This window comes from Drosophila virilis, chromosome 2 (genome assembly GCF_030788295.1).
Source record: "Drosophila virilis strain 15010-1051.87 chromosome 2, Dvir_AGI_RSII-ME, whole genome shotgun sequence".
In the NCBI taxonomy this organism is placed as follows: domain Eukaryota; kingdom Metazoa; phylum Arthropoda; class Insecta; order Diptera; family Drosophilidae; genus Drosophila; species Drosophila virilis.
Window position 1 is genome coordinate 8,872,530 of NC_091544.1, and position 23,753 is coordinate 8,896,282.

Sequence of the window (23,753 nt, forward strand, 5' to 3'; positions counted from 1 at the left end):
CCTGGGTTTGCCACAGCCAAACACTTCCTGTTCCGTGCCGTTTTCATTCTATGTTTCTTCTTCTTCTTCTTAACCGCTGCTCTATTTCTTGCGTTCATGATAATGATGCGGTTTTGCAAGAGCATTTGGTTGGCCACCCGTTCGGGCCAGGCCCTGCGCTGCCTGCTGCTGTGGTTGCAGCGCTCAACTTCGCATGCCAGACACCCACAAGCACCACAGCCCCTTCCTTCTCCTCTTGCCAACCAATTTTACCAGGCAAAAGTTTTCGTGTACAGGCAACACTTTCTCCCATGTTGTTATCACTCGAGCTGGCCTTGTTTTTGTAGTTCCCAGCAGTAAGGCAGTTCGTTGGTTGAAAGTTGTACAAGACCGAAGGGGCAAGGCCAAATTTAATAATATGTCAATTGCGACTCTTGAGTGGCATATTTAAATTATTAAAGCATTTTTGGCTTAATCTGTAAGCTGTAATCAATTCGCTGTAAGTTGCAATCGCATATGATAAACTTGAATAATGATAATGAGCTCGAAGCTATTATTAATACTATTTTAACAACTTATAGATTATAGTATTTAGCTTTATATCTATATTTTTAATATCTTTGGCTGTTTGAATTGTTTGATAGGCCAGAACACAAGTTGGGGCTATAATTTACTGTCGAGCAAATATATTTCAATAAAATTAATATATTTACTCTATCCGTATTCTTAAATATATATTTAATCTATATTTTGCGAATTTCATTTAACTACTTAGAATTGGGATGAGATTTGAGAGTACCACACTGTTTCTTGCTCACTTCCTTGAGTCCTGCAAAGAAAATACCATAACATTTTAGGCTTAAGTGTTAAAAAAGATGCTTACGTGGCAGTCGGTTATTGTGGCGTTTGCAGCTGGCGACGGCCAGGAAGCACGGATTGACGAACTCGTAGCAACTGTCACCATCGCTGCCATACGTTGGATGGGAAAATTTGGGGCATTTGATAATGTGACAATTGCGTTTGGCTGTGTGTAAGGCGGGTAGGCGTTGAATTGGTGCAGTCGTTGTGGTAACTGGATATACTGTAAGTAGTTCCGAATCAGCTGAGGGGTTTTTAGCTGCGTTGTTGTCATGGTAGTCGGTGGCTATTTGATTATTGATTTCCAGGCCATTTTGACCATAATCATCCACAGAGGCAAATGAAACGCGACGGTCCGCATTGAATTCAGTTGTTGGTTTTGATATTCCAGGAACTTGGCCAACTCCATACAAGCATGAAAATAATTGTACCGATGTACTAGATGTGGGATTCTCTAGTCCAACTATTTGTGGACCTTGTGTTAGTGTTTCTTCGGCCTGTGGCAAGCACACAGGTCCTGAGGGTTGCACAATTAGGCCACGCACAAGACAGTTGTATAGTATGACAAAACTGACTGCCATATTCTAAGCTTAACTGAAACTGTGGCTCTTCTGGCCAAAACCTGATGCTTTTATAGCTCCAGGTCCGTAAAGTGTCATAAAGTTTAGCTCGTTGGGTCTTGTATGCTTACAATTTATTCTAACTACTTAAATTACGTTAAAATAATTAGCCGCTGTAGATTAAATAGATTCGCTTACTTTGAAGCAAAGATAAACAGTTGAGAAGTATTTGCAGTGCCGCGATTTGGATTCTTTTTACTGTTTCCACTGCTGTTACTCGAAGTAAGCTAATAAAACGCTAGAGCTTCAGCCCATTCCTTCATTTTAGTTGTTAGTTTATCCCATTCCATCTTCTTAGATATCCACGTTTAAAGAACATTATTTAGTTTAATCTTACCGGAAGCAATAGGAACACCGGGTACATATTATCGCAATGATCTTTAAGCTCTTGGATACTCTAGTCCGTTACAGCCAGGTCTGTCTTGCCATTATTAGAGTGCGGTGGGAAAGCGAAGATTGTTGAAATTTGTTTCATTTGATCACACAATCGAGGTAATTGCTCGTACAATTCTCAGTTGAAGTAAGCCTTACTTAATCTAGGGCAAAGTTAGTTTGGCCGAATCTGCTTATGCCGCATGTTCTTGCTTTTTGGCAACGCCGCAACTGACTTATGTGGTGGAAATTATGCTGGTACGTTTTTATATGATGCTGATGCAAAGCTTTATCTTAATAGCCGATTACGAATCAGGTTCAGGTTTTGCCAGAACTAAGATGTCCAAAACGCTAGCTAACTTGAAGTACTAAGTGCTGTAGAGGCATGTGTTAAGCATTGCTTACCAACAATTAAAAAAAATTGTAAGCTTAATTTTAATTAATAACTTAACGACGCTCATTAAACCTTTAATACTCAGTGAGCTTTTTAAAAGTTGGGGCATCTGTAAGCTATGTATTTAATAAATAATATTTTAAATTATTTTGCGCAGAGACTGCAAATGTAAAATATTGAAGAGGTTGGCAGCTACCTGAGCAGAGCACTTGCGACATGTATTGTTAAACGTGTTTTTAATATTAAATATTTAAGTAAGGCCTTATCTAATCTTGAATAGGTTTAAGATATAATCTGCCTGGATTTACGGTAAAACAAATGCGGATTACATGTAGGACTAATATTTAATTTTAAAACTAATGTTTTATTTATTTAAAATATTCAAGTTTATTATTTGTTTTTAGATATGGAGTGGAAGATTTAAGTTTTCAATGGGCGGAAAATTTGTGGTAAATGTTATCTTGAATTTGAAACACAAAACTTGCCACGCGCACGGCCGCGGAATACCCGCTAGTATTAACATATAAAACTTTGCTAAGTGTTTATAATCGGTACATAAAATGCTAAAAAAAAAATTAGCTTCTGCTTTGCTAATAAATGCACCCATTAGAAACATTTTTGCCGTTATAAAATGTTCGCATACCAACTTAAATGGCACTCGCCAAACAAAAAGCGCAAAAGCAAAGCCGTAAATCTAAAATTAAATGGTAAGATAAGCGAGCTGCGTAAATTATACCATTTGGTGTTCGCCAAGTTCACACAATACAAATTGTAGAGGAGCCGCCGAGGCACCAAAAGGCAACTCAGAAAGCAACAGGACGGATACACTGATATGCTTATACATAAGCCGAGAGTGTGTGCGTATTCGTTTGCTTGTGTTTGTGCGGCTGAGAGGACTTCAATAGCCTTATTGTGTGCGCGGCAGGACGCCTTATCCTGTTTTGCGGCTCCGTCGCTGATGTGCACGGTAAATTATTACAATTTTGTAATTTATTAAAGAGCTTTGCATAAATGGACCGAGTCATTTGTTGAAGGCCCGTGACCCGGACCCCGAGACCCTACAACTGACAAGATGGGCCCAGTCGTTGTATTGTCAGCTCATGTGTGATAGATGGATGTAAATATAGTCTCTCATCCTTGTTATTGTTCCATTTTTTGCCTCGCGCTGTGTTGCCCAAAATGCCATTAAATATAATTAAAAAGCGTACGCATAAACCAGGCTTTGTTCAGTTGAAAAGTGTAAATCCCCTTTACGTGTATTTAAGTTATTAATGACTCGACAAATATCTTTTGCCTGCCAATTGAGTTATGCAACATCTAAATTACAGGCTGTTGTGATTTATTTACCTGCCTACTGTCTGCTACCTGGTGGCCCATCTGCGTGCCTGGAAGTATGACGAAATCCGTGTTGATTCATCTATGTACGCAAAAGCCTTTCACTCAAGTATTTGGCAATTTTAGTTACTACGCAGAATTGTGGCCAAGTGAACACACACGCACACACTCACAGAGTTAATATATATACTTATATAGTGTGCTGATGATGAGAGTGAACAAACTAAATGAAAATATCATCCCGCATTAAGCATGATATATGAAAATGATAATGCGCTTTGACAGGTCTAGGCTATGCGATGCTCCCTCTCTCTCTTTCTCATGAACAACCATTCACACACACACACACACTAACACACACGCAAATCACATACTTATGTATCTTTTTAGTCGGCATTCAATACATTCATTGGTTCGTTTGGTTGTCGTAGGTCAGGCTTTAAACTTTTCGGTGCTCTGGCAGCGCTGCCGACGCGCTGCTCGCTGCTGGCGTCGAAAGAGCGCGCAGGCGCAGTTGTTTTGTTGACAGCAGAGAGCCAACTTAGGGAAGCAACACGTGCTACTGCATATGTTTGCCACGAATAAAAATAAACAGCGAAAGCCAAACGCTGTCCGCGAACAGTGAATGACATTTTACGCTAAAAGTTGCGTAGTAAGCGTCGGTCGGGCGTTCATGGAGCAGGGGTAACTGCCACGCGGGTCGTGTTTTATGTAGCATATCTTTTGGCGCCAATGCGACACTTGAGCGTTGCACATTCGCGTGATTTATGTTTGCAGCTGCCCATGGAGGTGATGAAGTGTTGCTGCCCCAGGCCATCGCCAGGGGCGATGCTGATGTACGGGATACTGTTTTATTTATCTATTTATTGCATTTAATCGATAATAGGTAAACATAGTTTTTTGTAATATTTATGTTTCTATTTTTGTTTTGTCAAAATTTATATTAACATTCAATCAATAAAATAAAGGTTTTTAAGATGTAAATGCTGCTTTACCAACTATATAAAGACAGTAAATAATGATAGCAATTTATTCAACTAAGCGTAAATATGACTAATGCACTTGCAGCGGAAGATAATTAAAATTTTAACGCTTAGTTCTTCAGATTTAATTTTAACTCTCATTAATAATTTAGAACTTCATAATTCAATCAGAACAGCGGTCAGGAATAACAGAGACAGCGTTATCTCTTGATTTGGCGCTATCTCTCCCTCTCAGTCTCTCTCTCTCTGTCTTTCGGCACAGACGTCAGAGTAATTCGTTTGCCCTCTGGTCCTAATGCAAGAGAGCGTAAGTAATGAAAGCGCAGTATGCAAGTAACAACAATTCAAGCTATAGTTGCTACACTCAGACAGATAGCAAAGAGAATAAAATGTAAAAAAAGAGAGAATGCGTTCACATCGCAGCTGGCAGCGCAGCGTGCGCCGTTCAATCATGTCGCAACGTTTGGCTACAGTTACAGCCATGAGCCGAAGGGCAATAGCCGACGGAGATAATCTCAACCGACTGGCGCTGACGCCGACGTCGCTGTCGACGTTGCTGCTCAGTCTGTCTGGCAATCGAGGATGCTACAGTCGGCGTCGCTGGCAGCATAGGACGGTAGAGCAGGCAAATTCAAAGTTCAGTTCAGTCATTGCCGGCATTTCGAACTGTTTGGACGTGTGAAGCGGACAAAATTGAAACTGTTGCGTGTTAGTGGCTTGGCCGTGGCCAAGTGTATTAATATTAGTTAAGCACACACACACACACACACACACACAAACACACACACGCACACACTTGCATGGCTAATGCTCGGACTATGTGAGCCTGTGTGAGTTAGGCACTATTTGGGGATTTAATGGAAAAAGCATTAATGGATGCTGGCGTTGTCGACGCCTCGGGGCCGGAAAGGGCCCATCGGTGATAGTGGCCAGGCATAAGTGTGCATGTGTGTTCTTATGTGTGTGTCAGAATTTGTACCGTTATGTGTGGCAGTGTATTGTGTGTGTTGCTATATATGCGGCAGCCTAAAACTATGCAGCAGCATTTCGTTTGCTGACACTTTATCCATCCGCTGTGTGCGAGTGTGTGAGTGTGCGCGCTTTTCGGTTTTATCGTGGATTTGACTGACTTTACGGGTTATTTGTCCCAGCGAATGTGTTCATAAAAAATGTAACAAAAGTGGATTTTGCTGGCCCCCCAAACGGTCTCAGTGAGTGTGTGTGTGTGTGTTGTGTGTGTGGCTGACGATCCACGGACTCCGGAAGTGGCGACTGCTGTTGCAACCACACACACACACGCTCACACAGTAATGCACAATGTTGACTTACATTAGTGTCACGTTTGGTGGATAAAGTGAAATTGAATAAAAGGTGAAATAATTTGCGCGTTTAGCGCAGTAACCAAATCAGCAAAGCGACGCTTAATGGAAAAAGTGTAAAAAAGGTCGCACAATAAAGTGTCGAGTGACCAAAATAAAAAGAAGAAAATGAAAATGAAAATGAAAAAAAAAAACAAAAACATAGAAAATGTATGCAAATTTTGGCAGCAGCAGCAACTAAGCCGCGTGATAAGTGACTAAAGCACTTTGTTGAAATTTATCGAGTGTAAAACGGCGAGCGACGGGCAAATTGAATCGAATGGCAACGTGGTCGGGGTCGCTGACGTGTCGTGAAGCATGTGCCACACGATTATCAAAGTGTGATAAAATTGCGGCAACAATGCCAAAAGCCAATGCTGAAAAAAAGACACAAACATAACAGAAATGGAGCCCCCGTAGCTAGGCGCGCCCCAGTCACAGTCCATAAAAATTTCCGTCTATACACTGCGTATAATTTATGGTCGCGGTTCATTTTTTGCTTTTATTTCTTCTTCCATTTTTTTGTTTTTGGCCACCTTTTGGCAATTGTTGAATGCAGCCGCAAGCTGTTTTTTTTTTCACTTCCAGCAGTTATCGTTGCATGTGAAGGCTGCCAGCATATGTGAGACTCTTAGTGTGTGTGTGTGTGTGTGTGTATGAATGTGCTTGCGCGACAAAGCAATTGCAAAGCGCCGCATTCTGGGCGCACTGCCAAAAATAATAAAATCACAATTTTATGCCAGGCAACTCAATGTAACTGCGGCCTGGCCAGGATCCCAGGATCGTCCCGCTGCCCACGCCGAGCAGTCGCTCGCTCGCCGCGCTCTGTGGCCAAAGATAACGAGGTAATTTCATTGAATGATTTACAATTTTCATTTTGCAGCCCTCGATTTTAGTTGGTTTGTTGTCTATTTCGAATTAGTTTGAACCAGTTGAGTTTTGGCTTTGCTTTTGCTTTGCTTTGCTATTGCCACAAATCGCCAAATTTCAATGGATATTTTGGGTTTGCTGCTCAAATGCTGTGCGCTCTTTGCAATTCCGGGCTATGTCTGTGTGTGCCTTTTGCCAGCCAAACTGTTGAATTATGCATAGAGCAGAGATAAGCTAAAATGTTGCATAAGTTTGGCACAAGAACCGTACAAGCAGATGCTGCGGTTCAGGCTTTGAGGCCAGATTGCTTATTAAAGTTTAATCTGTAAAAACATTATTTGTTCTTACAAAGGTTAGCAATTGATCGGTGCCTAAGGAAAAATACGTAACCATTGAAGAATTTTTATATCAACTTTAAGTTTTTCTTATAAATTGGTATAGTAATATGATGTAAAGAAATACGTTCAGTAACTGAGGAAAAGTGTAACACACTTTAAAAATCTTAATCAGCATTGCGTTAATAATATTCTCTTCATAATAGATAATATAATCTGTAGTCCGATCGAATGTGAATTACTTACATTTAAATGCCAAGGATGTACCCAATATTGAAAAGAAATCTTTACAAATATGTTTGCAATTCGTAATTTAAAAGTGGAAAGCTATAAAATAGTAAAAAACTATTAAGTTAATAGCCTTAAACAAACTATTTGTAAATATCTCAACACATTATTACAGATCTGCAAAGAGCACAGCAAGTACTTTGTAAGTGCCATTACTTACATTAATATATGAGCTGCTATCAAAATAAGTTACCTGCCCGACGCAGTCGGATCCAATAAAATGAGAAAATTTAAAAACGGCTTTGCGGTCCTAGTACCAATTAAATTTATTTGTCAGACAGTCGGGCGATGTCAGTAACAGTCAGTCGTCAGCGTTGTCGCAGCAATACACTCAAGTCAGCTTTATTCAAAGCTACAGCAACAATAACAATAAAAAGAGGAAGAAGCAGCAACAAAACAAAGGCACTCCAAAGCGCCAGAGGCCCCCTTATGGAGGCCGTGATAAAATGGGAAACGAGAGTCGCGTCGGTCGAGCGTTAGTCAATGTGACAATGCAGTCGCCCCTCCAGCCCACGAAACGCTTGGTCCCTGCGGCTGGGCTGGCGTTGCAGCAACAACAATGGAAGATTTTCATGGCTTAGAAAAAATATGCGCGACCATTACAGTGGCTGGTCCGCAACAATTTTCTTTACACAATCGGTGCGCCTGAATTGATGTAATATAAAAGGTGGCCAAACATTTGTTGGAACACGCGAAACGCTGCTGCCACTGCCAGATGGGTATAATATTTGCCCGCTGCTTATGTAGCTGGAGATGGAAAATGTTATTAGGTGGCTCGTCGCCTCTGCATTTCCGCTAACCGTCAGACGCCAGGCAACAGTCAGCAGCCGGCGTTAGGTTTGAGCCCGATTCCGATTCCGACTCTTGTCATTGTTCCAGTGGCCGCTTTTGTGCAAAATCGCTGCCATTTACGAGTGCGTTGTCACCGCACCCAACGCCCGCCACGGATGCTCTTTGACTTTCGACCCGACCCATTGTGCTCCGGGTTCGCCAAAGAGTTGCACTTCAGCCTGTGTGGGTGTGCAAATGGATCCATTGTTTTAGACGTTTCACATTAGAGGAGCGCGAGCTAGGAGCGGTTTGGGGCAAACAGGAAATTGTCGAGGCTCCGCTTAAAGTTGCCTTTAAATTCACGTCCAGGAAGTCGGCCACATAAATTGCCAAGCTGTCAACCAGCGCTAAACGCAAACACATCCGTTTTACCCCAAGCACAGCAGCAGAGTAGGCGAAATACATATTCTTATTCACATTCAGGTGCAAGAAAATAGCAAAAATAAACATAAAAAAAGGCTATTATTGATGAACAAAAAAATATATATACCCTTTATGTGTAGACGTACATTAAAAATGCAATCAACTCCGATGAATATTTTAAAACTCTATTTAAAATAATTATAGTTTGGCAAATGTTGTTGCCTTGAACAACATGGCGACAACATATCAATTTTCCAATGTTGAAAAAATATAAGGAGCATGGGTAGACTTTCAAATGTTGAGCTTGGATGAGATGTCTGGAAAAATTAACCGATCGTTCCTGTGACAGCTACATTATGTATAATTGTCTAAAGCCTAAGCTACAAGAGACACAAATGCTTGCTATGGGTGTTCACATTTACTTAAAGCATAGCTCTATAACTTAAATTATGGAAAATTTCGCTAGTATAAATACCTACCCATGTTGTTGCCAGCGTTAAAACATTGTTGTTAAGCCCAGGGAAAGGGTATCGGTTAAAATACAAACAGCTCAGGTGACGAGCATTAAAACGATTCAACAGCTCGACTCAAAAGAAGAAAAATTATTGCTTGACGCCTTACGAGGTGGCAATGGCGGATGCAAAAGCGTTTAGTACCAGCCACGCCCACTTTTCCGGTATTCCCAAAGGGTGCCACGCTGCATTTGCGCTCGGCTGCTTCTGAAACACATGCACACACAGCACAGTGCGGATGGCTGGCTTTGTGTGTGGCGCCGTTGTTGCTGTTTGTTGTGGCATATTGCACTTAAAGCCATTCACGTTGCACAAACAAACACACTTGTGTGTTCAAGGCGCGTGCAAAATGCAAAGCGAAGCGTTTTGCTCTGCAACGAAGGTGGCAGGGTGGCACTGCCAAAGGAGTCCAGCTGCAATTGTATGGCACTTGCCTCTACTTTCTGTGTTCGGGTGTGCGTTTTGTCCATTTCTCGTGCAAGATTGATTGCCCTGCTAACAACGTGCACATTACTGGAGCTGCCTACTTTGTGGCGGGGCACGTACTTAGGCAGTAATTATATAACTCCAGTCGACAATGCGAGCAACAGCAGGTGTCTTAATGAAGACAATGGCGCTCTGAACAATGAAACATAAAAGTGCTTTCAATTTGAAACTGATTGCGGCTTTTAGCCGAGTTGCAGATGCCCAAGAGGTAAGACGCTTTGCTCATTGTCATTTTGAACACGTTAATTGAAATTCCAGTGAAACAATTAAACTGCATTTCACAATGAATCGATTATTGGGCCATTTACGAAATTGTATTTCGTATTGGCAACTGAACGGAATTAATTAGAAGCTAAAATTGAATTTTGTACAACGAACTATTCAAAATAACTTTGCAATTAACTATTGTTGAATGCATTTAAGATTTTTGCTTCTTGCAAGCATTGTATTCAAGAACTGAAACTGAAACTGAAATATCTGTTCGAATTGGAGGTGTACTTGAATGTTAATTGTTTGTAAATAATCCAATAATAGTCAATAGGTAAAAAGAACATGTGAATATAATTAAAAATATTTGTTCATTTTAGTTTCTGTTAATAAGGCCAAGTTAGTTCGTCTTGTTAAGCACATTGTATTGCACAGTGTATTTTTTTTTATGAAAAGTTACCGTAATTCAATCATGCCAGGGTATCTTAAGGCTTAATACTTCCAATTTAGTGAGCTCAGTTTTCGCTTACATGAACATAACTCAAATCGTTCATTGAGCTATTGTCGACCGCATTGTAACAAATGTCAACGCATTCGAGTTGCTGCGAGCATTGTCCTTTATTGCGAGTGAATGCTGTGGTTAGAAAAGCATTTAGCACAATTCAGAATTGTTGGCTTCAGGCGTTCTGCTACTCCAAAGGATCATGAGCTGCTGCCCTTTTGATGACACAAAGCGAGCAACAGATTATCAGAACAAACTGCCAACAGATAAACAGTTGTTATAGACCAACACACACATTACAAAGACATACGCTTAGTACACCAACATACGCACACACACACATGCGCACACAGATAGACAGATACAGTGACATTAAGGCAACCACATAGTAAGCCAGTGCGACATATTTAAAGCGCCGCAACACATTTAGCGTCAAATTTGCTGACAGTTAACAGTTATGACATACAAAACACAAGGAAAAGTAAACGCTTGTGAGCGCAAAGGATACGGCATGTATCCTGAAGGCTGAAGGGTGTCACCAAACGCCTCTCGCCTCCCACCAGCAACACAGTCAGCCAGACAGTTAGACGGGGCAAAGAGCGGCATACAAAAGTGTGGAAAATAAAAACTCATTAAAAATGAAAGGCAAGCAAATCCACACGCACACACATGCGAGGGGCAGTGGCAGTGTGGGGGTAGGTCTGCACACTCACTTTTTTGTTTGACGGCGACACCGACCAAGTGCTGAGCAAAGAACCAAAACGCTTGCAGCAAATTTTTCAACAAAAGACGCAGCAGAAAAAAAAAATAAACAAATCATTTTAAATTCTCAATTAAATGCAAACAGAAGAAGAAGCCCGTCAGACTCTCGCATGGAGCAGAGATCAGGATTCGCATCCGGTGCTGGCCCCGCTAGAAAGGTGTCAAGTTGCAAACATGAAAGGACTCTTGAGTGTGACCCTTGCTCTACCCATACCTGCCCCATGCCACCCCCTGTCATTGGCGTGCCGTCGATTCTTCTAATGGGTGTCATGATGATGTTTGTTTAGTCGCTGCTAAAGCGCAAAGTGCCTGCCTAAGCAGTGGGCGTGGCAAGCATACAGCACAATAAGTATTCTGTGAATTTCGTTTTTGCAGGGCTGTTGAACTTTTTGAATGAATAGACGAACGTTCAGTGTTAAGTCTCAGAGTCTCGTGCTCACACCCAAAGCAACTCCTCGACCTCAAAAAATTGTACATATTTTCCTCATTGTAGTTGTGCTCGTCTGCCGTGTGGGTGTGCCCGTTGCGAATAAAATTTAATGATGCCAGAAGTCATTCATTTCTTATGCTCGCTCATAAATACTCGTTAAATGTATTTACAAAGTGCGCGGCAAAGCTGTAGAGCAATGCAAACTGAATTGTTGTTGTTGTCGTTTCTCGTTGTTGTTGTTGTTGTTGTTGTTATTGCTGCTTGTTTGACTGATCTGGAATCCCAGTGCGGAGTCGGTGGCATCAGACTTGATGCCACACATCAGTGCGGTCTGTGCACCAGCGTCCGCCTAGCCATGTTTATATGCACAACACTCTCTGCGGAGCATAGAAAATGCTGTTTGTTGTTTACTCAGTTGTTATGACTCTGGCCCAGAGTTGAACTTGACATGAGCTGTAGAGATGCAGTATATATGTGTACATAGGCCTGCCCTGAAAAAATCTTCAGCTATTAAAGTTTAGTTAAATAATAGGCTGAATAATAAGAAAAGTGTAAATATTTATAATAATACTTTTGTCGTATATTAACCATAGTTTAGCATATGTATAAAAAGTATACAACTTGTTTTTATTCTTTGGTTTCTTTTAAAATTATAAGTTATAACTACACCCCTTTAAACCTTTACTTGCTACTTCAATTAGTTTCATTTTTTCACTATCAATTTCTTTTTTTTAATCAGTAAAACTTATAATTATTAGAAATACAAATTCACTTAAATTATAATGATTGTCAAGTCTAGTTATTTTAATAACAGTTAATTAAAAAGAAGAAAAATATTCATTTTTCAAAGAGAAAAATAAACTAGTGAATTTTGTTTTCTCATCTGCAGGTGGAAGGTGACGACGTCAGCGGGAAGCAAGGCAAACAAAAAGGAAACAATAAAAATAGTGAAAACTTTTGTGCAAAAAACAGACAAAATAACCATTGCAAATAACAAGTGGAAAAAGAGAAGCTGCAACCAAAGTAAACTAAATTTAATTTAATAATAGCAGAAAATATAAAGCAAGCTAAAAACAAGCACACCCACACACAAATATAACCTGTATGCAACGCGATGGGTTTATTAGTGCTTCGAAATAGAGAAAAAGGTGGGTAACTAATTGCAGTCGTCTGTTGATGCTGCCGCAGTTGTTTTAGTTGTTGTGGTTATTGCAAGTAGTTGCCGTCATCGTTGTTGCCAACAAGTTAAACTTCATTTGTATTACAGTTAAGCGAGTTTTGAGCCGGGTAAACAAACTACAGACGTACACGCGCAGCCATAAATATATCAAAAAGTAAAATGGCACACGCACACATTACCGCAAAACACACATATGCACAAGTGCCTGCAGTATAAAGTGTTTCGTCTGCGTTGCCGTTCTGCCTGTCTGCCTGGCTGCCTGGTTGCCTGGTTGGGCCCTCTTGAGTGCCTGGTTCAAGTGCTGTCTAAATGAGAGCCGTGCGCTGAAACCGAATCCAAATTAGCTGCATTTTATAAGACTCGCACAAGTGGAGGGCAACCAACAACTGGCAGCAGCTACTATTGCAACTAACCAGCTTTAAGCTTAAAACAATTCACATACACAACTGCATTTGCATAATTACATAATGATGATAATTATCCTGTTTTACCTTTCTATTTCTTTTTGTCAGCAACTATTGCCGAGACTGCTCTGCTACGGCTGCTGCTGCTGCTGGCGGCTGCCGCTTGGCTGGTAATACCTTCACAGGCCACAAGCGGCTTACGCGTGCCCACGTTCCTGCTGGAGCCCTCGCCGCGCCTGCTGTTTGGCAACGATACGGGCGCACAGGTTAGTTGTACGGCACATGGGAATCCAGCGCCGGTGGTGTCCTGGGTGATGCGCGACGGCACTCTGGCAACTCAGGTACCTGGGCTGAGGTGAGTTTTGCGGTTTCGACAACTATGCGTATGAGTAATATTAAGTACGTGTGCTCTCTTGCTTCGTCGGGCTTCTCAGCTGCGGTTGCAGCAGTCACATTGTTGCGGCTTCAGCTTGTGGGCAAATGTGAAAGGTGTTTTCGGGCTTGTATTCAATTAACATGCTAGCGAGTTGCAAACTTTTTAAGCCCTGCAGCTTGTCAGTCAAACAGGTGCCCGAAGGTATGCTACCATTCTCAAGAGCCCTGTCAAAATCAATGTTGTCAGTGGCAGGCTATTTTCTGTGGCCACAAATGAAAGGCCACAGAATATATGCAAAAGAACGACCTCTTCTATATCTGACAAACAATATGTGCACTCTTAATGGAACGGCTTGAAAGGAGCAAAGAAATTATACATAAAAGTAATGCGTGGCTGCCACACAGCAGCAACAGCAACAGCAACAATGGCAACATCTGCAACAACAACAAGTGCTGCAGACTTGCATTGCTTGGAATGCGCTTATATGTTAATGTCATGCAACCAGACGTACGAGTTGAATCTGAATTTCTGCACACACCCCTCCAGACTCATCTCTGTTGGCCCTTTGTTAATACTTAAAATATTAAAATGCTGTCAGGCTCTAGCTGTTGTTCATGTTATTGTTGTTTTCGTCGTTGTGTGCACTATGAAAACTTAAATGTTAAATTAAAATGTGGCAATGCTTTGCGATGGTAAATAAATGCACATAGTTTAGTGCTCGTCTGTTGCTAAGTAGAGATGGGACGTTTAGGACACGATAAGTCACACGAAATAAAAATATTACTTTTTAAGATATCAAACGGAGCTACGTAAGGCATTAAATTTAAAATAAAAAATATGTTCTATCAGTCAATCAATTTCACTGTTAATCACATTGTATAAAACAGATTTCCAAAAACTTCTAATTCTTAAGTGGCATAGGCACAAAGTGTGCCCAAAATTCCAGTTGTCTTCAGCAAAGTATTGGTTCAACAAATAATAAAGAATGAGTATTTGTTTTGCAACAAGTCAACACGAGCGGGTTTCACGTTTCGCTATAGATGTCACACGTTCATCTCTAAGTAGCTAGAATATTCCTACATACTGTATAAGCGCAATCATGTTGCATTAGCCCATTTAGTAAGCCTGTTGTGATTAAGTTCTGTGGTCCGCTGATTTACGAATAAAATAAATATGTGAATTTATCAAAGTAAAATATGCAGAAAATAAAAACAACAACAAGCGGCCCGCACAGTAATAGAGTTCGTTGAAAATGTACTAAAAGAAGTTTTATGTTTTTCAAAATGAAATGTCATTCAAAGTACGTGATCATATAGGTTTATATAGATACATATGTGCATATAAGCCAGGCAATTCACGTAACACTCACTGTGAATAACTCTGTATCTGCGGGGCCGTCTGTGCATGTGTGTGTGTCCGTGGTTGACGGGCAGTTTTCGCTTCCAAAATGAGTTCTGGTCGCAACAGAGCTAGCTGCATGGAAATGAAACAAATTTCATTTTAAGCTGCTAAAGAGCATAGTTGAGTTCAAGTGACGTATTCGGGTACAAGTATACGGGATGTGTACTTATCTCGCCGACCCACAAAGTGTGGGGGGTTTTTAGTTAATTTTTTTTATTTTTCCCCTTTTTTTTTGGGTACATGCAAACGCAATAGACGTAAACAAATTGCCAGCACTTAAACATTTTTGAAAACTCCGCTTGATGAAGTTTTTTGATGTTTTTTGCCGGTCTATAGTTGTTGTCCTCCCTCAGCTCAGCGTGGCGCTGTTGCTTGTTAGTTGGCTTCCCAGAGATGATTAGCGACCATTGAATGGGTATGCTATCCTTTGTGCTTCGAATGGAATGCGGTGGATCACAGTACGCTGTTTGCTTTCGTTGCGCACCGCATAAGTTATGTGATGGAATGTTGATTGCTTGTGATGGCCATTTAAGCAACCGAGACAATCAAATTAAACGACGGTTTATGAGTTACGAGCTACACTTTTTAATACTGAAGAGATAGCAATATGGTATTATGTGTTGTACGAGCAGAGTTACGTTTTAAAAATGGTTAAAAAATTATACAAAGGCAATAAAAAAGTAATATATCCTAAGGGCTGAAACCAATTACACAGTAAAATACAAACAAATTCTAACGAAGTGTATAATTTACAAATAATTACAATTTAAATATTATGTTTGCAAATATCATTTTTAAACAACAATAAAAAATATTAAAATGAACAAAACGTATAAATAAATAATCATAATAAAAACATCGTGCAACCAAATGCTCAACATCATTGAACTGTGTTGTCCACGCTCCATATAGTCCCTAATAATCCCTGTGTTAGATTACATATTTTATGTGCATTTTCCTCTGTGGCCTCTCTAGTGAAAATAATCTCCTTTATGGAGCTGCGATGGCTGCTCTTAAGTCCCATTGTTAGTAGCTGTCGTGCAAATGCATTCGCCAGCTGCTTAGCCCATTCGTTCAGTGCATAAGAGAATCCTTAGGTTTATTGCATTTTTATGCAAATGTTCGCCTATAGTTGCAATATAAAAATGTTCGCCGGCAAAGTGGCTGCCATTTTGGGTGCTTTGTACAACAAATTTTTGTGTTACGCTCTCAATGTATATAAATAAATAACGACGAAAGCTCCAAGACTTTGCGTACTAAAATATTGCATTCTGCTTATGTTCTTTGTGTGTGTGTGCTCTGCTTAGTTTATTTTATTTTTGTATTGCAGAAAAATATCTGGCAATGGCACATTGCACTTCCCACCGTTTTTGGCGCAATATTATCGCACGGATGTACACGAGGCCACCTACCGTTGTCGAGCCAGCAATGAGGCCGGCACAATATTGAGTCGCAATGTACAGGTGCAAGCAGGTAAGCGCAAAGTAGAGTAAAGTAGCTGACGCTGCAGCTATGGAGTGCATGGCGGCTCCATTAGCATGCACAACAAGCCGCAAATACAAATATCTACACACATTGCGACACTCACACACTTACACACACGCGATTCCATTGGCCATGGCTGTAATGCACATTTACAGGCTGTGCACGTACGGCGGCTGCTTCTGCAGCTTTATCCTGGCGTTTGCTAGCAAGCTTTTTGTTTCTATATGTAGTTATCATGATTTTGTTGCACCTCACTTTTGGCTGTCTTCTTGTCTGAGATGTCAACTCTGAGTTAGTTTTTGATTTTTGCACATATCACTTTAATATCCTGCGTATATCCTGTCACATACCCAAATGCTGCATACCCCAAGGCACGCGCTAGTAAATTAATGTAGATGCTCTGTCGAGATTACGCGTATCCTTTTCTACAGACCGACAGCTGCACATTTGGGATTATTAATTACTTGAATGCGACACTTAGGATATTAAAATCATTTAGTTTAAATATATATTTGATTATAATTGTTGTATTTTTAATATATATTTTCTTAAATGAAAAAATTGTGAATAAGTTTGATAATTGTGTTCAAAATTTAATAAATGGAGCAGGCTTGTTTGAGCCAATGCAGCCTATACACAAAGTCTAGCCAGCCATTCTTTTTTTAAGGCTTTACAAACTAGTCCTGTAATTTTATGGACATCATCATAAAACGTTGCATGCAGTCCTTTTTCTGATGCTGGCAAAATACTTATCATATTGGAAGAATCGTTCAACCATTAGGTTCTTGTATGAAAATATATATATATTTTTTTAAAGGATTCTGAAGAAAATTGAAACTTAGACTATGTTTTAAATGGCTACGATAAGAGGAATACGTATTAACAAAAAAAAAAAACATTTCTTTCAGCATGCCGTAGAAAACCATTTTTCTTGTTTCCTTGGTCGAGTAGTTCGACTGCATCCCATATTGTAAACTGCTCTCAATTCACAATGAAATTCCAAGCAACATCTATATGTTTAGATAACTAATTCAAAAAACTAAGTCGCGCATACGTTCGGTTATCGTCAATGTTGATTTCATTTGTATAGTCAGTCAATCCGCATTCGCAACTTGAACTGCTGCGACCCGATGTGAACTGGAAAGCCGACGATGCATGATAGTCGCTTAAAATCTCATTCAATATTTACGCTTCGAATTTTTCATGTGTATCATTTTTAATATTTTTTTACGACTCATATATTGTCGCGTGCCTCTGTTTGTTTTTAAATATTTCGTTTGGTTTTCTGTACTCATTTTTCTTTTTGTATGCTCTCCACTTCCGTTTCGCATGTAATGTCAAGCAATTTCATTCATTTAACTGCTGCCATTTTTGCATTGCGTTGCGTTTATTGTCCCGCATGTTGTGCGCCCCCGTCTGCCAATGCCACACCCATCGCTTGCTGCAATAGTATTCCCCTGGCCCCAACGGCCTGGCCCAAAGCGTTGTATGCTTTCAGTCGTAGAGCAGTTTTGGCCCAATAGGCACGCAAGGATTGTTGATTTTCGGCAATTTCTCTGTATCTCATCTGTATCTCTCGCTGCTTCTGATTCTGCCGCCGTTGTTGCTCTGCTCCATCTTTTTTTTTTGTAGTTGTGCGTCGTCAGTTTCATGTGCACGTGGAAAACACAGAAGTCTATTTGGGAAATTCGGCGTTGATTAAGTGCGCTATACCGGAATATGTGCGGCCTTATGTGCGCGTGGCCAGTTGGCATCGAGGCGAGGAGATACTGCTGCCGGAACTGTCGGATGTTGGTGAGTGTTGCCACATTTTTACACACACACACACACACACACACTCGCGTGCGCGCATTTACACTGCTGCGTGCCTGTGTGAGTGTTTATCTGCTGCTGAAATTTATGTGCACATACTCGCATTGTAGTTGTGCTTGTTTGTTGTTGGTTTTTGTTGCTGTACAGCATGTCCTGAGGGATGCACAGTTGCTGCTCTGTATTGCTGTTAGCGTTGACATTTATTGATAAATGTTACGAATACGCAGCGAGAACCTTGATTTTACTATGCGTTTTTGGTTGTCATTTGGTTAGTTCTTTTGTTTTTGGCGCTTTGTTGCTGCTATTGTTTTATGCATTTTTTTTTTTTGAATAACGACTCCCTGCCATTGGCTTCACTGCAGCCGGTCGCTATGTGGTCCTGGCTGCCTCTGGTGAACTGTATGTGCGCTCGGTGCGCGCCGAGGATGGCCTGGTGAAGTTTAGCTGCCTGGTTACGAACACACTTAATGGGGATCGACAGCGCAGCGATGCGGTCGTACTGCAGGTAAAAGGTAAGATGAAAAGCATTCGGATTGAGCCAACTATTCGATTACTAATACCGAGCGGAATAAACGTTCGTTACAGAGCTAAGCAAGAACCTGGCGCCGAGCACCAGCCAAAAACCAGTAATGGAAATTCAGGTTGAACGTGGCAACGATGTGCATTTGCCGTGCAACATACAGGGCAATCCATTTCCCATATTCACGTGAGTACTGAAACCATATCCTCTTTCTAATTTCTGCGGCCTGTTGCCCATCCTATTGGGCTATCTGTGCAGTTGCCAACTTCTATCTGTGGCAATAAAATAACAGCACGCACATTGGTATACACAGGGGTCGAGCAAGCCCTGGTATGCCATTGGGCTTGCCATCATTTATAGACAACACTTAAGTGCATTTGAATGTCTGCCATGGGCTCTGGTTTTATTGCATATTAGAGGCTGCTTTGTTAGTGCTAATTACATGGACTTTATATAAGGCTCTGGCTAGCAAAACGTAAAAAGCTTTTTGATAGCCCAACATTAGCCATGTGTTAATGGGGTTCTAACTTTGTTGACAAAAACAAAATAATAAAGGAACTGGCTGTCTGCCAAGTTACTCGACATGTACTCATCATCTTGTTTATCCAGTACTCAATGTATCGACTTACAAAAGTCAACACTTCGCTGCCTTAACAATAAAAACCAATTTTGGTAAACAGCAAAACAACAAACGCCAAACAACAAACAAGGAAGGGTCCTCAAAGTCAGCCAATAAAATATATCAAATAACAGCATTCATTCCCAGCTAATTAGCAGCATAAAAGACCTGGTTAATTGACAGCCCAATGCGACTGTGGCATTGGCGAAATTTAGCAGTCTCTTTCACTTAGTCAGGCTTATTAAAATTTCATGCAGTCATAAGCACTCGATGTGTGCCTCAGAAAGTGAAAGAGAGAGAGAGAGAGACAGACAGAGAGTGTCTGTTAGAGTCTTTGCACAACCAAGTTGCCCCGCCGCTTGAGCAAGGGCAAGGAGGCACACACAAGTGCCAAGGAATATCCAAACAAGCTCCAGATAAACATGCAAAAAGCGCTCTCCGACTGCTCGCAACGTGAAATGCCAGAAATATTTTCAAATAGCAAACCACAGAGCAGGCAAGTGCCAGACAACGCCAGGGCGCGAGATTTATACAGCATATTTTCAGTAAATGCTGCCCTCCCATTCTCTGTATGCCCTTCTATGTGCACCCTCGGGCACATTATGATTACTATAAATGCGAGAAAAATGCGATAATTTTGTTTTTAGCTAAAGTTTAGTCCGAGTTGCCTACGTGTCTGGCATGGCCAATGAGTAAAATCGGTTTATGGCTTACAAGCTGAGCGCTTCTTATTGATTTCATCAGCAGTTGGTATATGTAGGTTCTGTGGGTGTGTGTGTGTGTGTGTGTGTGTGTGTGTGCGTGCGCGCTCAGCCAAGTATGTTAAATGTCTTCAATATTTACTCTTGCCATAGGTTATTTTATAACTGTTTATAAATAAGTTGTATAAATGTACAGCTATAATACGTTTGTTATGGCCCCACACAGGGAATTATATTATTTATTTATAAAATCTTTAATGCAATTAAAGGTGTGTTTTAAATCCCTTAAAGGTAAACGATCTTAAAGAGTCTAGCTGTGTGCGTACATTCTTAGTCTCAGAGCTTGTATATACGATAGCCCATCTATATTCTTAAAGACCTTAGGAGCTAGAGGCAAGATTTTTCTATAAAGACCGAATAGATTAAGCTAACATCACTTGGGTAAAAAAAAAAACTTTTTATGAACAATCCTGATTATTGACACACTTGAACGTTATTCAATTCTTAGTGGGAAATGTAATCAAGAAATTATTTTCCAAAGTGGGGCGCCTATTTACTAACTACAAATTTAAGTTATAAGTTAGTTTTCTATTTTATCTAATAACCAACAGATATTTATGAACATTTATATTTATATGCAGCTGGTATCGTGTCTCTGACTCGGCGGCGCTTTATCCCATACCATCGTCACAGCGCGTGATACTCTCGCGCACATTGTTGCTCATCAAAAATGCTGATGAAAGGGACGCGGGCAAATGGGTAAGTATTATTTGTGGCAGGCACACACACACACACACACATAGAATCCTCGAACCCACTGACAGGCGCTGACTGTCAGTTAGTCAGTCAATCAAATGGCTAAAGTCAAGCAGTTCGACTGTCTGCCAGTGGAATATTGTATTTAATGCACAGTCTGTCCTGTATATATACATACATGCACTACTCGTATATTGCGCCATGTATTTTTGTGATATATATGACAGAGTTGATTGATTTTGACTGGCTTATGTGGCAACCCCACTTACACTTTTTTTTGCAGATTTGCCAGGCATCGAATCAGTTTGGGGAGCAGCGCATCGAAATTCGTCTCAGTGTAAATACGTTTGTATCTGTGCATATACTGCCACAAGTACAAATTGTCAATTCGGGCGGAACGGCAATTTTCAACTGCACGACAACTGGCTCAGCGATCGATGCCATCGACTGGCTGCACAATGGCAAACCGCTGCAAGCGAATAATGCACTCAGCACCGGTCGGGATAAGTAAGTATACTAGCAGCATGTTATAGGGGGCAACAACAGCTACGGCAACTGCAACATGCAACATTGTGTGTAGCCAGGAACTAGCATGGGCCGTTTCGAATTGTATCTCTTTTTTTTTTTTTTTTTAGCAGTTGAAAACATTTTTGCTTGTAAAAAATAAGAGCAAAAACAAAAATTGATTTGGAAAAAGCCGTGGATTATACGCTGTTGTTATTGCAGAACCGTTGTTAGGGCTGCTCCTAGCCAAAAATGTTTTATCGCTGTGTATTATTATTGATGAGCGGTGCAAGAACGGCGGGTCGGTGGGGCAGAATTTCATTTGTTGCCAGCAACAATTTCATTTTACGCTATTGTTCGGCACTTTTTTCATACGATGTATTTTCAGTTTTTTTGTAGCCTGTAAAGGGTATGATAGGCTTTTCACGAAATGTGTAACGCATAGAAAAATATATACCCGACACATAAGGTATATATATTGTTTATAAGGATCGGGTCACTATATCGTATTAATGAAATAGGAAACATTGTTCAGAAATAAAAAGCTTTCAACCTTTTGTTTCAAGATATTTTAAGCACATTTGGTATTTTCGAGTCTTACCCTGCCTCTAAAGACAGCATGAGTTGTTGTATTAAATTTTCCCTTATAATATCTGGAGAGCCAAGCAAATCAAACTACTTTATTTGATGTGTCCCATGGGAACAATCGATAAAAAAAAAGATTTCCCATAAGATCATATCTCAGCCCTATGTCTGCAAGGGTATTTAATTTTCGGTGTGTCCTTCTTTCTTTTCATCCCTTTTTGCTTGCTTCGTTCAGCTGGTAGCTATTTGCTGATTGTTAAAAAGTCTTTCGCAACTATTTTCCCTATTTTTCCAGTAACTGATGCTTGTTGAGGTCAATGATCAAATATGCTGATTGATTGCAATGAATATTCGTGAATTTGAATAAATTTTCGGTTGATTGATAAAAATAAAACTAAGCTCTGTTTTAGCCTGGGTATTCTAGTAGTTATCTATAAGGCAACACTGGAATAATTTCTCTGGCAAACAAAACAAGAGCCAGTTAGTAGAATGTAATTGTTATCGTTCATTAGTACAAGTAATTAAAATCAAATGGAAGACCAGTAATGCAAGCACATACATACGCTCTTGGCACATACGTATGTGTGTGTACAAAACATAAATTATGTTAATCTTAGAAGCGGCAGTTTGCCAAGCGGCCTGCGACTGGGCGTTATGCACATACACACCCACTTGAATGGGTTGAACACATCTTGATAATTTAATGCAAATTACGTGAAATCAGCATAATACGCAGCTTGCCCAAGCAAAATGCAAACTTGAATACTCCAGCACATCAGCTACAATATATGTATATACGACTACACATATATATATATATAGAGATATGTAAACGTGTATAGGTATATACATTTGAGCTGGCAAACAGCCCTGAGTACAAATAGCCTGTAAAAACAAACATCATTCGAGTATATGTGTCTTTGTTCTGCTGTGTGTGTGTGCGCGTGTATGTGGGCGAACTGACCAGCTGTTGCCCAAGGATATATACCAAAGAAGAAGCGGTCAAGCAGAGCGAGACCGAGATAGGAAGGGTGAACCGAGCTCAGCTCAAGCAAATCAGCATAACAAATCAAGCAGAAATTTTTATGCTTATGCTAATAAAATAAATAACAAATTTCGCCTGAGCGAACAAAAGGCCAATGTGCACAAAAAAAAAAAAAAAACACATTCACCCACATACACAAACACACAGAAACTCACAGCTTACACTTTTAGCTTACAAAATGGCGTGAGTTTATGGCATATTGTATGCTCGTGCTTTTTTCATGCAACGTTGCCAGTTTTGAAGCTCAGGTTTTTTGCCAGCCAAAGTTTAAATAGGTATTTCTTCTTCTTTTTCGCTCGTTTTTGTATAAGGGTATAAGGCCCTTTGAAAATGGTCAAAATGGGTATAATGAGTTTGTGCTTATGTTTGTAACAGGCCAAGGAAAGCAATAACGACTGTAGAAAGTATACATGTTCATGATCAGCATCAGCAGCCAAGTTGATTTAGCCATTCGTCCGTTTGAACGAATCGACTTCAAATCTTAAAGGTATATGCTTGAAGCTCAAATCTTCGATGAATTGTCCCGCGTCTAAGAAATGGATATCGATATCAAACTTTTGTTTTTTGAGCAATTTATTTATGTATATGTGTGTGCTTCTGTGTACGTATGTATAAAAGGAAGCCATAAGGGCAGACATGCGCTGGACTCAGAGTATCTGCTAGTCGGGCAATCCCGACCAGAGCTTTCTTACTTGTTCTGACTGATTTCCGTAAACTCTCTTCTTTTTTTTTGGTTGTTGCCAGCATACGCTTCCTATCGAAGAGCTCGTTGCTAGTGTTGAATGTGGGACGACGCGACCGCGGTGTCTATCAATGTCTCGTGGAGAATCATCGCGCCAGTGCGCAGGCCATGGCCGAACTGAAGCTGGGCGGTAAGTTG

At 40.4% G+C, this 23,753-nt stretch overlaps 1 protein-coding gene across 4 annotated transcripts in view; it reads left to right on the top strand.

Annotated features, from left to right (window-relative positions):
• Positions 1 to 5,179: 5,179 nt before the first annotated feature.
• Dscam3 (Down syndrome cell adhesion molecule 3) overlaps positions 5,180 to 23,753 on the top strand; it is a 29,595-nt gene continuing 11,021 nt past the window's right edge. For 3 of the 4 annotated variants that reach the window (XM_015171452.3, XM_002054375.4, XM_015171451.3), the window contains exons 1-11: positions 5,180 to 5,249; positions 6,643 to 6,744; positions 12,375 to 12,633; positions 13,178 to 13,424; positions 16,177 to 16,319; positions 17,964 to 18,125; positions 18,506 to 18,655; positions 18,729 to 18,849; positions 20,625 to 20,742; positions 21,023 to 21,246; positions 23,618 to 23,745. In XM_015171452.3, the coding sequence (XP_015026938.1) occupies positions 12,600 to 12,633; positions 13,178 to 13,424; positions 16,177 to 16,319; positions 17,964 to 18,125; positions 18,506 to 18,655; positions 18,729 to 18,849; positions 20,625 to 20,742; positions 21,023 to 21,246; positions 23,618 to 23,745 (1,327 nt within the window). In that variant the 5' untranslated portion in view covers positions 5,180 to 5,249; positions 6,643 to 6,744; positions 12,375 to 12,599. Of the gene's footprint in view, positions 5,250 to 5,297; positions 6,745 to 12,374; positions 12,634 to 13,177; positions 13,425 to 16,176; positions 16,320 to 17,963; positions 18,126 to 18,505; positions 18,656 to 18,728; positions 18,850 to 20,624; positions 20,743 to 21,022; positions 21,247 to 23,617; positions 23,746 to 23,753 lie in introns of those variants that run through there. The other variant, XM_070207073.1, reaches the window with a different exon arrangement.